This window comes from Hipposideros armiger, unplaced genomic scaffold (assembly GCF_001890085.2).
Source record: "Hipposideros armiger isolate ML-2016 unplaced genomic scaffold, ASM189008v1 scaffold_156, whole genome shotgun sequence".
NCBI lineage: Eukaryota > Metazoa > Chordata > Mammalia > Chiroptera > Hipposideridae > Hipposideros > Hipposideros armiger.
Genome location: NW_017731506.1, coordinates 821,966 through 836,786, shown reverse-complemented (window position 1 = coordinate 836,786; position 14,821 = coordinate 821,966). Strand labels below are relative to the sequence as shown.

The window sequence follows — 14,821 nt, the reverse complement described above, 5'->3', positions numbered from 1 at the left end:
CTCCCTCTCCCTCTCTCTCTCTCTCTAATTACAGTGATCCTAATGAGTATGAAGTGGTATTTTATTGTGGTTTTGATTTGCATTTCCCTTATAACTAATGACATTGCTTGTCTTTCCATATGCTTCTTGGCCATTTGTATATATTCTTTGGAGAAATGTCTATCCAAATCCTTTGCCAAATTTTTATTTGAGTTGTCTTTTTGCTGTTGAGTTGTAGGAGTTTTTTACATATTCTAGATACAAATTCCTTATCAGATATATGATTTGCAAGTATTTTTCCCATCCTTTAGGTTATCTTTTCATTTTCTTCATAATGTCCTTTGATGCACAAAAGTTATTAATTTTTTATAAAGTCCAATTTTTCTATTTTCTTTTCTTATTCGTGTTTTTGGCATCCTATCTAACAACCCATTTCCAAATCCATCTAAGATCGCTTTTTGCTGGAAAAGTCTATGAGCGTTTACCCATTCCATAAATAAAGTTGTATCTGGATAATTCTATTTGTTTTACTGCTTAAAATTAAAAAAGGATTGGTTATTTTGGAGCATTTATTATATTGCCCTTACCAAGGAAGTGGCAGTATTTTAAGTTTGGATAAAATTATCCTTTGAAAATGGATCTCCTTGAGATAAAATGGGATAGCTCTTTTTATTATTATTAATTTCAGGTGTACAAAACAATGTAGTAGCTAGACGTTTATACCCCTCACAAAGTGATAACCCTTAAAGATCTGTTCCATTATAAAAAAGAAAGGAAGGAGAAAGAGAAAGAGATGGAAGATGAGAGGAAGGGAGGAAGCAAACTCTCTCTGAAAACCTAATAAATAATAAATCAATAATCACACACACACACACACACACACACACACACACACACACACACACTTTTAAAAGACATTCCAAACTATATGTCCAAACATGTTAATTCCTGGAAAAGATGTTTACCCTGCAATAAAAATTTAATATTTAGCAGTTACTAGAATTCTCTCTAACACATGGATAGTGTTTCTAAGATCTACTTCCCTCACTTTAACTAGGCAATATGTTAGTATCTACCCAATAGTTTAAATATGGCTGCAAAAGCAAATGTCCTGCAAAAGGATTACCAGAGAAATAAGTCACACTTACATAAGATGGAACATACAAACAACAGAATACTCTGCAGCCATTTAAAATGATGTTGTGGAACAGAAGTTCATTTACTGATAATGACAGATATTTTACAATGTAATGCTCTATGGAGGGAAAGACTAGTTTATAATGGATAAATTTGAAAAGCTACATATTGATTAAATATGTCATACAAAGTTATCTTTAGGTAGGATTATAGGTGAATTTTATTTTCTTACATTTTCTGACCTTTCTAAATGTAAATTATTTGTATAAATCTAGGAAAGTATAAAAGTTAATTGTGTAAAACAAATAAAATCCAAAGAAATAAAATCAAAATCCCTAAAAATGAAATTTATAAACAAGAATTTCTTTGTATCCATTCTTTATTATTACATGTCGTCTTCACCCAGTGCATGTAATTTGTCAGCTATATGTTTTTGTTAACCACAACAATAGCAACAAATATATAGAGTGTTTCACTGTTATAACAGCACAATTACTGAGTAGAGCAAAATTCACATAAACTCCAGATAATACCAACAAAACAATTTTTAAAAAGTTAAAACATGAGATTTAAAAAGTTGTTTCTAGTTTGTTACTTCATTAATTAGACTTAGGGGTCAAAATATTTTTGAAACAAGAAGCTATCAGGGTTTGTGAAAATTAGAATATATTAACTTTGTCTCTTGTTTTTGCTAATAGCAAGGGGTGGCATTAAGTGGTAAGATAAGAATAACATACTGCTTCACCAACCCTATGTCTACCCTTTATTCATCTAAAGCCCCAGGTATTGTATATTCCCACTGCCTACTGGTATCATTCTCCATTATAAGATAAGTGACTGAAATTAACTATTTTCTGTGCACTAATTGAACAGCTCCTTCAGACCCTCAAACATATATCCAGATACAGACCGAAAACACAGGACTAATGATGCTGAGCTGATGCTTAAAGAAAATAGTCAAACCAGACTTACAATCATTAGGCAACTTAGGATGACCACGTTTCCAAATAAGAAGTCAGGTGATACAAGATTTGAGGATTTGACTAAACCCTTAAAGCACTTTATATAGAAACATGAGGGTTTTTTTTTTAATTACACAATTTTGAATCATAATAGTAAAGACAGTTGAAAAGCTCAAAAAAACCCTAGAACTACACAAAATACAGAAAGATTTTGTATGTAAACTTAATAGAAAAATACTCACTTTACCATAAAAACCAATACTTTGTTCTGAAAAGAGAAATATACAGTAAAAGTGATTCCTCCTCTTCATATAAGTTTAATTTCCTCTAAATAATTCTCATATCAAGCAAAGAAAAAAATCTGAAAGAAACATAATTTGCAGAATCCATTAAAGATATATTTAAGCACTCATATGGTACCTAACACCAAACATGCTCAAAATCTTATTTAAAAGTAGGTCAGGAAAGAAAAGTGATTGTTAACTCCTTTTCGGACAAGATTATTAGGACTGAATTTAATATTCAATAATGCAATTTACTCATGAGAAAATTTAATCTAGCCATCTTTACTTGTCCTGAATCTAAAATTTATAATACCAACCCAAAATCAGAATACCAGTTCAGAAAATCACCAGTGATGTTCAAGTAAGGCATAAAACATTCATATTTTAACTGATTTCTGGCTATAGTATCATCGGTATTTTTTAGCAGATGTTGGGTATATAATCGACCAAGGAGTAGCCACTGACCAACACATTGAGAACTCCTAGGATATGGTACAAATCTTCATATACATAGACTAACCACGTCAGTTTCCAAGTTAAGGTAAAAGCTCAGGAAATACCAGACATCAGGTTTTACTTGCATCCACTTCTCCATTTTAAAGGATATGTTATACACCTGACCAAGCCACAGGGGTCAAAGACTCAACAAAACCCCCGGAGTGATCCTTAGTGTCTATCTGAGGCTCCTCTGTACCACACAATACTCTAAGGAGGCCACGGCCAGGGTTCCAGTTGTAGCTCTGGTCAGTTTCTCACTCCTCATCACACCCCCACTCCCAAAACACACCCCACACTCACTTTCCATCTGACCTGATTCAGATTCCACAATCACTAAAATCACTCCCTTGTACACAGCCAATCCTTTGTCCCTTTTTTCCTTCATCTGATAGATACACTTGGCAAAGATGAAATCCTGATGAAACCCAACTATCCACCTATTCCACATTTGCACCAAAGCAACTAAAAATGAAGAAAAAATGTACAACTTTCCAACAGCTCTCATTTCAAATTCATGGTTACAAATCCAAAGGGGCAATTAACACTAGTCATTAACAGTGAAATATCCTAAAACACCAAGTTTGCTCATTTTCTCAATATCCAAAATAACTATTTCATACTTTTTCCTCTGTTCTCAAACCTCCTAGGCCTACCCAGTCCCCTAACTTATGACTGCATTGACAAAATAAAAGCAATCAGGTACAACTTTCTCTTCCCACCACCAAAACTACCTATCTTCCTTCTTTTGTATTATAACAAATGATATGATCCCACTCCCATCCAAGTCCAACCCTTCCACTTGTGCTCTGGACCTGAAAAGTTCTCACTTTCTCAAGAAACTTATATCCTTCTCTGTCCTGCATGACCAATTTCTCCCCCAGTGGATCGGTGGCATCAACATACAAACCTCCTCTAATATATCTCCAGTCACTGAATCCATACTCTGCTATATTCACCATACTATTTCTTTTCTTCTTGAAAGAGTTACCTCTTTCAAGGTTGCTTTTATTTTCTCTCATGTCCTCATATTCTTTACTCAATTTACTCCAGCCAGGTTTCCTCTTCTATTCAATTGTAATTGAGATTACAACTGTCAAGGACATCAGAGAAGTCCACCTACCAAGTCCAACAGTCACATGTCTGTTCATTTCCCTGTCTTCTCAACAGCATTCAATACTGGTCTCCATGTTTGAACATCTTCTTCTCCTGCTCCAAATAGTGATCACCGATGACCTCGATGTCACTAAATTTTTTAACCATTATACAGTGATGATACTTACAAGTTCAGGCTATTGACTCACATACTCCTGGATTCAAATCTTGGCTCCATCACTTTCTAGAATCCAATTTAGGAAAAGGTATTTAACCACTGCGCCTCTGCATCTTGATCTACAAACTAGGGAAAATATTAGTACCTAATTCATAGCTGAGAGGGTTAACTTAGCATCTTTTTTCCCCTCTCTATTACCTCTTGGCAGCATGTGATAGAATTCGTTCTCCAGGAAATGCTCTCTTCCTTTGGTCTCTGGCCATCCCTTCCCATCCCTATCATAAGCTCCTCCAATTCTACTTCCCTTTTAAATTTAGGAGTTCATTAATGTTCTCTACTCTCTCCTCCAGTGACTGATCTCTTCCATTTTCATGACTAAAATTATAAGCTAAACTTCAATGATATCCAATTGATATCCAAAATGATATCTCAATTTCTAATCTATAATTTTTTCCCAAGCCCCAGACTGCCAACCAAAATCTCCATCTGGATATCTCAACTGCTTCATACTCAACATACTAAAAAAGTAAGTCTCTACCCTTTTTCATATGCTTTTTCCTCAACTTGAAACTCCCCCGCCTTTCAGTCTCTAACTTGTTGCTGTCAGTTTCCATAGTTCTATATATTTCCTCTTTTGTAACAGTCACTAAACTTAGATTTACAAGCTTAATATATGTTACCTGCTAGAATATAAGCTCCATGATGTAAAATAAAACCTGTTTATATATTACTAATACCTTGTTTAGCACCTCATGAATAGTGAATGCTTAATAAACACGTCTTGAATTCCATTTGAGCTATTTAAAGTTATTGCTTATTTATTCTATTGAACTTATTAGCATTTTAATTGTTCAGATGTCTAATTCTTTGTTAGCCCCTTTATTTTAAAATACTTAAACCACTCATTTACATTATTGTCATTTATAATCCACAAAAATACATCAAATAAAACTGAAAGGTACTTCTAAACATATTCTGTTATGTTTGAGAAATTCTACAATAATCAGTTGCCTCTGGATTTCAAAATTTTTTTAAAGTGCAGAAGCTAGGAAAGACAAGAGAGGGTGATACTATTTGTTTCCCTACTTTGGAATTCCACAAAAAAATTTAAAAGAATTTTAGCAAAAAGTTGATTTTTAAATTCTGAAATACATAAACTTTTTGGAGTAGTTTTAAAGAGGATTTTTCTCCTCCAAGACTCTTGTATCAGTTTATCCACAATATTAAATTCTATCACAGTCTAATTGTGTATTAATATTTTGTCTATTTTTACTCATCCAAGTTAAGTAGTGTCTAAAAGCAATATTTTTGTTTGCTTATGAAGTCTTATCATGGATAAATGCAGACTTTCTATTAGGCAGCCAGAAATATGGAAAAAGCTTACACACACACATACACAGACACACTCTCTCACACACATTCAAGAGGTTCACTCTGCGACATCAAGAAGCTATACACATATGATTTGAACACTTCAATATACTTGAATACATATGATCTTTTAGAAAGTCATATTCATCACAAAACTAAAAAAAACTACTAAAGTGAGAAAATATATTTCTGTATTACTTTTATTTAGAAAATATGACACCTGAAGGATACTATCATTGAAAAATTGGTCACGATGAAAAAGGATATGAAACAAAATTAATAATCAGAAAAGTAGAGCCTAAAACCTTAGGAATATTTAAACAAATTTGATTCTGAAGAACCACGCTTTGTTTTCAAAGTATCTGGCAATTATCTAACAAAGAGGCAATTATCTAAAAATAGAAAAAAATTTCTATTTTTTCTAACTGCTGAAGTATTTGATCAGATTGCTTCTACATGTTCTATAATAAAATAAACACATATAACAAAAGTGTGTTTAATTTGTACACTAATGGAATCAAGGAATTATAAAAAAAGAAAGCTCTACAATATTATAAAAATACCTGGGCTTTTCTCTGGTGTCCTAAAATTATCCAATTAACTAGTTATCTACGAACTTATTTTTGAGGTAGGAGGGTTACACCTTTCTCTAGAAGCTCTTAAATCCTTTCATGTGACCTTTGAGTTTCTGTGTGTGTTCCCAAAATGACTGAAAAACCATTTACCAAACTATAGCAAGGCCCATTTTTGTTTACACCCTTTTACCAAGTAAGTATACTCCAGGGGAATAACCCTAAATATCAAGAAGGCTTCACATTCATTCATTCACTCATCATTCAATAAATGTTTACTGAGCACCTACTATGTATGTATACACAAAGATGTTTATCACAATATAATACAAAAGTACTGGAAACAAACTCATTATGTGATTAATAGAGGAATTGGAAAAAAACTGTATTATGTCATGGCCAAAATATGATGATGCAGTTATTTAAAATATATTAATGATGAGTTTGAAGTACTATGGAAAAGGTTATAAAGTTAAAAAAAAACCAAAAAAAAAAAAAACCAGGAGGTAAAATCAAAGAAATCGTATGATCAGACTCTCAAAGGAAAGTATGCATAGAATAAACACTAAAAAAGAATGATCCAATAGTTTGGCTGCATCTTGGTGGGAAATCTGTAAGTTTTCTTTCCAAATCTCTATAATTTTCAAGTTATCTATAATAAACATATACAACTTAGGCAATAAAATAAAACACATTAAAAAAAAAAGACAGTCAATATTCATCAATCATTTTGAGAATAAAAATCACTAACCTGTCTTAAATATTTTCTGAACCCTGAATAACCACCCCAAATGACACAAATAAAAGTATCTTGACACAGAAGCATTGGAGACAAAGCTCATTTTACAAAATTTCTCAGTAAAAAGCCCAAGGCTTTATAGAATGTCTCTTCAGATCACAAGATAGTATATTGTAGGAAAAGAAATAATTGCTATTTTTGCAAAAAGGGGAAAAAATCTGATTGATGCATGAGATTATCTTCTCATAACCATATCTAATATCGAACAGTAATGATAAAACTTCAATTCTTTTTCCTAGGTCACTATTTTTTTTAAAATCACTTATAAGTTAATAGATGCATAGCAAAAAACAACTGGAAGATCATGTAGCAAAATATAACTGTTGTGGGTACTGAAATTATATTTGGTTTTAATTGACTTTTTCCCTATATTTTCTAAATGTCAATTTTAAATATGTACAGCTATTATAATAGAGGAAAATAAATTAAAATTATCATGGGACTATGACAAATATAAATAAAAATAATAAAATTCCCTATGGAGATTAGATTAACAAAAATACAACATTTGTAAAATTCAGACCTGCTCATAAGAGTAGCTCAGAAAAATACAAAGGTTCTTCAAAATCAGGCAGCACAACATCACCTTTAAGGATATCAAAGACTTTACATTTCTAACACAAGAATTCATGATTTGAATAGCATATGTATTTTTCTCTTACTAAGAAATCTGCCATAAATAGATCTAGGGATGTGTTTTTTTTCATGATATTCCCCATTTCTTTGTTCATAAGACAGCAACATCAATGATGTCATACAGTCCTTACAATAAGCTATGTTAGTAAATGTAGCTTCTATTGAACTGAGATAACAACATGAAAACATAAAACTTTACTTACTATATAAAAGTGTATATTAGTGTCTCTCATTGATTTAAAGTCTTAGCTTGTTTCAACTTAATCAAATAAAAAGGAAAATAACATTTAGAGTACATATAACTATACTTTTATGAAAAACAACAGTAATATAATCATTGCATTTTAGAAGAGCTTTTAATACTTTGAACATAGATATATTATAGGATCAAGCACTAAATTATTAAATAAGCACAATTATAGAGCATCCTAGCGATGAATATGGCATAGGACTCTGAAATAAAATTGTCTGATTTCAATCCATAATATTGCTGTTTATTAGTTGTATAATGTAGGAAAATAATTTACCCTCCATGTGTTTCCATTTCTCCATCTATCTATAAAATAAGGATAATACGAATAATTCATACCTGGTGGAGAGTTTTAAATATTAAAGGAGGTAATACCGTGTCTAGTACAAAGTAAGCACCAAAAAAAGGCTTCCCCCGCTTCTTCTCACTCTACATAGAATTTGTTCTAAGTTATGAAAATAAAAATGAAGATCTCTAACTCAAAAAATTGGTATTGAAAGTCCTAACTTCATTTGAAATCATAATTACCCATCCTGAAAGTACCTTCTGCAACCTGAGCATAATCCAATTTAACATGAACATAAATGAAAGTTCTCTTAGCAAGGTGATTTCAACCCAGTTGTTTCAAAAGAAGAAAACAAAATGAAACACAGGGTTCTTTCTTAAAAGATGTACAAAAAAATTTGAGAATCACTTATGAACAAAACATAATTGTCCTGAACAACAAATTTACTGTGGAAAATGCAATAATGCAAGATTAATAGTGAAATTTAAATATTTTAGTATTTTCAGGGTATTCGAAGTTAAAGCTTTAATGTCATTCAAAATTACCAACATTTGTTATATATAAAACTGCTATTCTCTATAAATAAATAAATGTCAACTGTCTATGATTAGCCTGGAACTAGTTTGACTATAAACTAGTAAAGCCATTCAGCTATCTTGGGGATTATTTTATTCTCTTTTATTATAAAGAAATCAATACAAGAGACAGAATGTAACAAAAAAGTTAACAGTGTAGAAGGTTTTTAATAAATTTCATTTTGGCAAATGATCACATACAAATTTACAAACTGAAATCATGATGATTTCATTTATTTGTTCTGTACATATCTGATTAATAGGCATTGATTTTGTTAATGGAAACAAGTCTATTGTTATATACAGATTGGAAGTGTAAACACTTAGCATTTCCCACAACTACTGACTTTTCACAAATTATTTTGAATGTTATTTCAAATAACATTGTGAATGCCAGAAGTTAGGTAAGCAAAGAGCTCTACTGCCCCCTAATGAAATAAACCAAAAAAAAACACAAAAAACAAAACCCACACATTAAAAATCCCTAAAACTCCTTTTTTAAGGCATCTGTGAAACAGGAAAATAATCTCACTTTGTTAAATGCAATAGACAAACACTAAGGCTAACTGAAAACAGCTAGAATGGATATCAAAATACTGTAGGAAAAACTACAATCATCCAGTTTTCATGATAAAATTAGTAGCAAAACAGGAAAGCCTTGAGATAGAATGTTCTAAGAGAAAGGAGACCAGTACAACAATGTTATCAAATGTGATAGCAATTAAAACTTCACTGCAGGCTACACTTTTCATGTGTATGTTGGAAGTGAATGAGAAGAGATTCTTAGAAACCATGCTCTTCAGTAAATTACAGTAAATTTTCAGTTCAGCAGCTCAAAAGTCAATACCATCAAAATATTCTCTAACAATTTGCACTGCCTCTAATCATCTCAGAATTATTTCAATATATGCATATTTTCAGGATAACTACCCTGTAAAATGTATATTTAAAATAATTTTACCTAAATGTACCTAATGCTTCCTGTTTTAAACAAATACCAATTTTGTAAGAATAACATTGTACTTTATGGTACTTTGCATCATAAACTGACCAGTGATTAACTTTTAATCTTCCTTTTAATAATAGCTCTCCCTTCCTTTAACAAAATTGGTTTTTAAAACATCCTCCGTACTCCTATTCTTTTTATCTAATATTCCAACCTGTCAAGAATTCCTGAATTCTCATTTCAGAAAAGAGCAAATGTTTGAGGGAAAGTAGTGTGTGGTCCTTAATAACAGGGGTTACATAACAATTAACATCAAGCAACCAGATGTAATAAGAGTACAAAGAATAGAATACTGGATCATAAAAACAAAAACAATGTAAACAAAAGAAAAGCAAAACTTCCAGGCAACATGTCACTGAGAGGAACAAAGGTGTGGTAGTTAACTGTTTCTTTACGGCTAGGGCACATCACATCACCTGGAGACTTTCTGTCCAGGTTGACAGTGGCTGTACACTCCATTAGATGTCTATTGCTTAGGAGATATAAGAAACAGACCAAATCCACATAATGCTATAGGGGAGATACACAATACAGAAAAAGAGGTTCACTTAAATCTACATAAAAAATGTAAATATTGGGCCGGTCAAGTGACGTGTTGGTTAACAGTTGGCTTGGGACGTCAGCTCTGGGCAGCAGGGCAGCCGGATCGGATCCCACATGAGGGCCAGTGATGCTGCCCCCTCTACAGCTAAGATGGTGAACAACAGCTCGACCTGGAGTTGGTAATCCGTGAGGTGCCAGCGTAGGCTGCAGTGGGGCTGCAGTGGGCTGCCATAAGCTACCGTGAGCGGCCAGCAACTGGCGTGAGCTGCCAAGAGCCGCAGTAAGCGGCCATCCAGTGACAGGCAACCAATCTGGCTCACCTGGGAAGATCACAATGATCACAATACCAACATAGGCCAGTGAAACGACATCCACAACTAGACTGAAGAACAAAAGGACAGCAACTTGTCTGTTCCCCTTCCCTGATTCCCCAACGCTGTTCCTCTCCCCCAATTCTCCAATAAAATCTTTAAAAAAAAAAAGAAAATGTCCTTTACATTTGTGTGCTGCTGCTCTTTTTCCCAAATATCTGTCTATTATGAAAATGGTTCTCTAGCTCTGCAAGTTATAAGGGTAACCAAATGTTCATCCAAAATTTCAGAATAGCAACACACACAAAAATACAAATGTACTCAAACCATTATCTCAAATGAGTTGGATCTCATTCACATCTGTATACATTTCTTAAATAATACAAATTAAAAACATGACTCTTTTACTAGAAGCATTACTCATTCATTCCTACTGCCTAAAAATATAACAGAGATGTAGACATATTTTGAAAACACAATAAAGTCACTCGGAGGACAAAGTCAAGCACTGCCAACGTCATGGTGCTTAAAGCATATCCAATATATAGTCAAAATAGTGCCTTCCAACCTATAAATTGCATTTAGCTATTTAACATATGGTAGTCAAGAGAAATACAACAGTGAAAGTATATAGCTACTTGGAGAATGAATGCACGTATGTATGTAGATACATGCGTGGTTTCTTTCACTCATGGCATAGTCCCAGTCTATACCAGTGAGTTCCAGATTATTATCCTAAATCTAAAGGAATGCCTTCCCTTGTTCATGGGAGAAAAAAAGCTCTTTTTAGACTGTCGTTTGCCTCTCCAGTTTCCAGTAATAATAAATATGAAAAATATGATCAAGAAATAAAAGGAAAAATGCAAGGGAAAGGAAAAACAAAGGTTAATTTCATCAGGAATGATAGCTTTGGTTTAAACAAAGAGATATTTATTCATTAGCCAAGAAAGTTTTACTGATGATGAGAGAGATGGTAGCAGCCAGCTATTTATTGAGCATTTACCATGATCTAGGCATTAGGCTAAGCACTTTACATACATTGGGTATTTAATCTTCACAAAAACCCTGTGAGACAGATAACAGGATGCCCATTTTACAGATGAAAAAACTGACACTCATAAAAATTAAGTAACTCATTTGAGGTTACACTGCTATTAAATTGCAGAGCATATGTATCAGTCAGTTTTACTCTTAACCACTAAGTTTATATTACTTTCTGGTGAAAATGTGTGAAATGAAATATTTTTGAACACTGTAATAAGTTAACAGATTATATATAAGACCCAACTCAATTGCCTAAAAATTTTGTAGACATGTAACCTGGGCTAGGCACTGGTCCCAGATAAGGAAGACAGGAATGTGCCTGATATAATAAATAGTGAAAGTGCTAACAAAAAGTCGCAATATTCCCATCCTTCAATGTCCATTATATTATAAATAACAACATTTCTTCCATTACTCTCTCCTTCCTCAGATCTTCCTACCTCATTCTCACCTTTATTTTTCTGTCTTACAGTGAGAGAAAGTCTCACTTATTTAGAGGACATAGGGTCACTCCCCCTTCTCTGTCTTAAAATGATAATCAATTACAATCCAAAAATATAAAAAATAGCTCTCACTGATATCTGAAATATGCGTTTCTCTATATGGTACAGTTAGACAAACTATTCCATAGAACTCTTTAACTTTTGATAATACATTCAAGGTTTCTGAAACTAATACCAAAGGAGAAATCACCACACAGTATAAAACTAATCCAAAATTCTATTTTGCCAGAGCTGGGATTTACACATGCACACACATAATGCAAACACACAAACACAAATCATGTCATCTTCATATCCCAGGCACTGGCTGGACAACAACAATATTCCATCTACCATATTCAGCTTAAAACACAAAACACTCAGGAATAGCCACAAATATCTAAAACATTAAAACCATAATTTTATATGGCTACTACCAATTTTTCCCATTGCAGAATTTAAAAGAAGGCACTATGTTCTTGAAAGAAAGGCACCTTGCAAGACAAGCTATTTCTTCAAATAAATAGCAAAGCGATATGTCACTCCAACATCAAAACCTGTCGACCTGTTAATCGTTGTTTTTTAATTGAACTGTGTTTAAATTTTCAATCCTGAGAGCAAAGACCCTTCTAACAATAATGTACAAGAAATAGTAAAAAGTGATGTATTCATCACTTCGGTGAGCTCCCATTTCTTACCTTTGAGTCTTCATTGCTCACGCCTAGCTGTAACACAGCCTGAGGAGATTTTAGTTTTGCTTGGGCAGAGTGAGCCATCTGAAGGTTAAGTTGCCATCCCACCGTCTCTAGCTATAAAAGACAAGCACAAATTAGAAATCAGATGACACAGAAGGAAGAAAACAGTCAACTTCAAGCAAATCTCCACTCAGCAGAGATGAACATGGAGAGCCTGGACTTGGTGGAAAGTTGATTCCAAGCTCCTTTAACTGGCGTACTCCACAAACCATTCTTTTAGGCTCATTAGATGTCTGTCAAATTCAAACAGTAAAACTGGTCTTTAAATATACTCTGTTCTAAAAATAAAAGTTCTAAGACTAAGCAATAAAGTACATTAAGAGAGTCAATGATTTTAAAATAGTATATTTTAAAGACAATGACTTTTAAACAGTTATCGATTTTCACTAGTAAATAGCACATGTTGGTGATAATCATTTTAATGACCTTCCATTATCTTTCAAAATTCTTTGCATTAGGTAGAACACAGGTAAGACTTTTTTTTTAATTTAGAGGGAAATTGAAGTGTCCAGATGGTAAGAAGTTCACACATTTAGACACAGTTAGTGAGACTGGAATAGAGCCAGGCAAAGAATTGATACCTACTAGTGAGCAGGTGTTACCCAATAGATTATCATGTTTTCCAAAGTATTCTAACTTATGATAGTGCCCAGTTATGACAGAAACTAATTAGAACATTTCCTTTGAATTTATTGATGAACACAACAGCAAAATTTAATCAGGTAAGGCAAAAATAGTAAAGACAGACTAAAGTAGCATAAATGTATTTTTATTGAACTTGACAGATTATTGGTTTCTCCAACCTCAGAACTGAGTATATAATTGTAGATTTAATTTCCAGTAAATCTCAAGTATCAATATTTAGGGAAGTTTTGTGAAATGCAATTGTCATATGCCTCTGACAACATGACCCTAATAAATGATTTAGTAAAACTACCTAAGCTGCATTGACAAAAATGGCAGCCTCACAACAATTTTTACTTAACCAGAATACTAATTGCTAACTTGAAAGCCTCTTCAACAGCTAGAATCACAGCAGTGACTCAAAGCCAAATTGGAAAGAGAGCAATGGAAGTATTATCTATTTGAGAGAGGATGTGATGAGAAAATAAAGATACAGTTCTGTTCTCTCTGGCACTGAACCTTTTAGAAGTTATGGGTAAGATGGGGGAAGATGTTACAGAGACATAATCCATTGTATCACAAGTAAAAAAATCAATGTAATAGTGCATAGTAAGTAAAGATCCTTAATGTGCTCATCTTTAACACTGACTACAGTAAGCACAGTCTCTAATATTTTCAAGTCGCAGTCAATGGATCCGCCAATAAAACAAGAAAAAACACATCATAACCACTCTCGTATATATATATAAGCATTTTGATACACATCACTATCATAATTGAAAAGCACCTTCTAGGCATTCATATGGACCTATAACTGTTTTGATCTCATTTAACTGATCTTATCCCTGTCCTTTAAGCACTTAAGATAAATGATGAAGATAAATATTAAGTGAATAAGTTAAGCATATCCCCATTGTGGTCAGGCCTTTGCATAAATTAATGTAAGCTTAGTCACCGCATAGAGGCAGTGTGGGAGAATTAAAAAGAGAACTAAACTTAAAGCTTATGCTCTGGTTCATGCTTAGGCTGTCACTCACTGGCTATGTGACCAGGGTTAAGTCACAATCTTTTAAACTCTCAATTTCCTCATACAAAAGAGAAATAAATCTATCTGAACTATCTACCTTTCTGAGTTATTGGTAATATCAAATAAGAAAATGCATATTCAAAGTGTTTTGGAAACCACAAAGCATTATAACTATAAGGCATTTTGATTATCTAATGTCTTCTGTCTTTTAAATGTAGTAGGCACTCTATATCTATTGAATTCAATTGAAATGAATCAAAGAACACTCACAAGGAAAGGTAATTTTGAAAAGAGTCATGAGAGGAGGAAGAAAATGGCCGCGGTAAGGAAGTCACTGAATTAGCTCGCGCAAACCACGGCAGCGAAAACACAACTCTGCGGGACACGCTGAGCAGCAAAGGGACTCCCAC

General features: G+C 33.2%; 1 protein-coding gene across 1 annotated transcript in view; it reads right to left on the bottom strand.

Annotated features, from left to right (window-relative positions):
* The window catches only part of COMMD10 (COMM domain containing 10), a 174,097-nt gene that overhangs the window by 118,937 nt on the left and 40,339 nt on the right, over window positions 1-14,821 (bottom strand). The window contains exon 5 of the mRNA XM_019651240.1: window positions 12,704-12,814. Coding sequence (XP_019506785.1) covers window positions 12,704-12,814 — 111 coding nt within the window. The remainder of the gene's footprint in view (window positions 1-12,703; window positions 12,815-14,821) is intronic.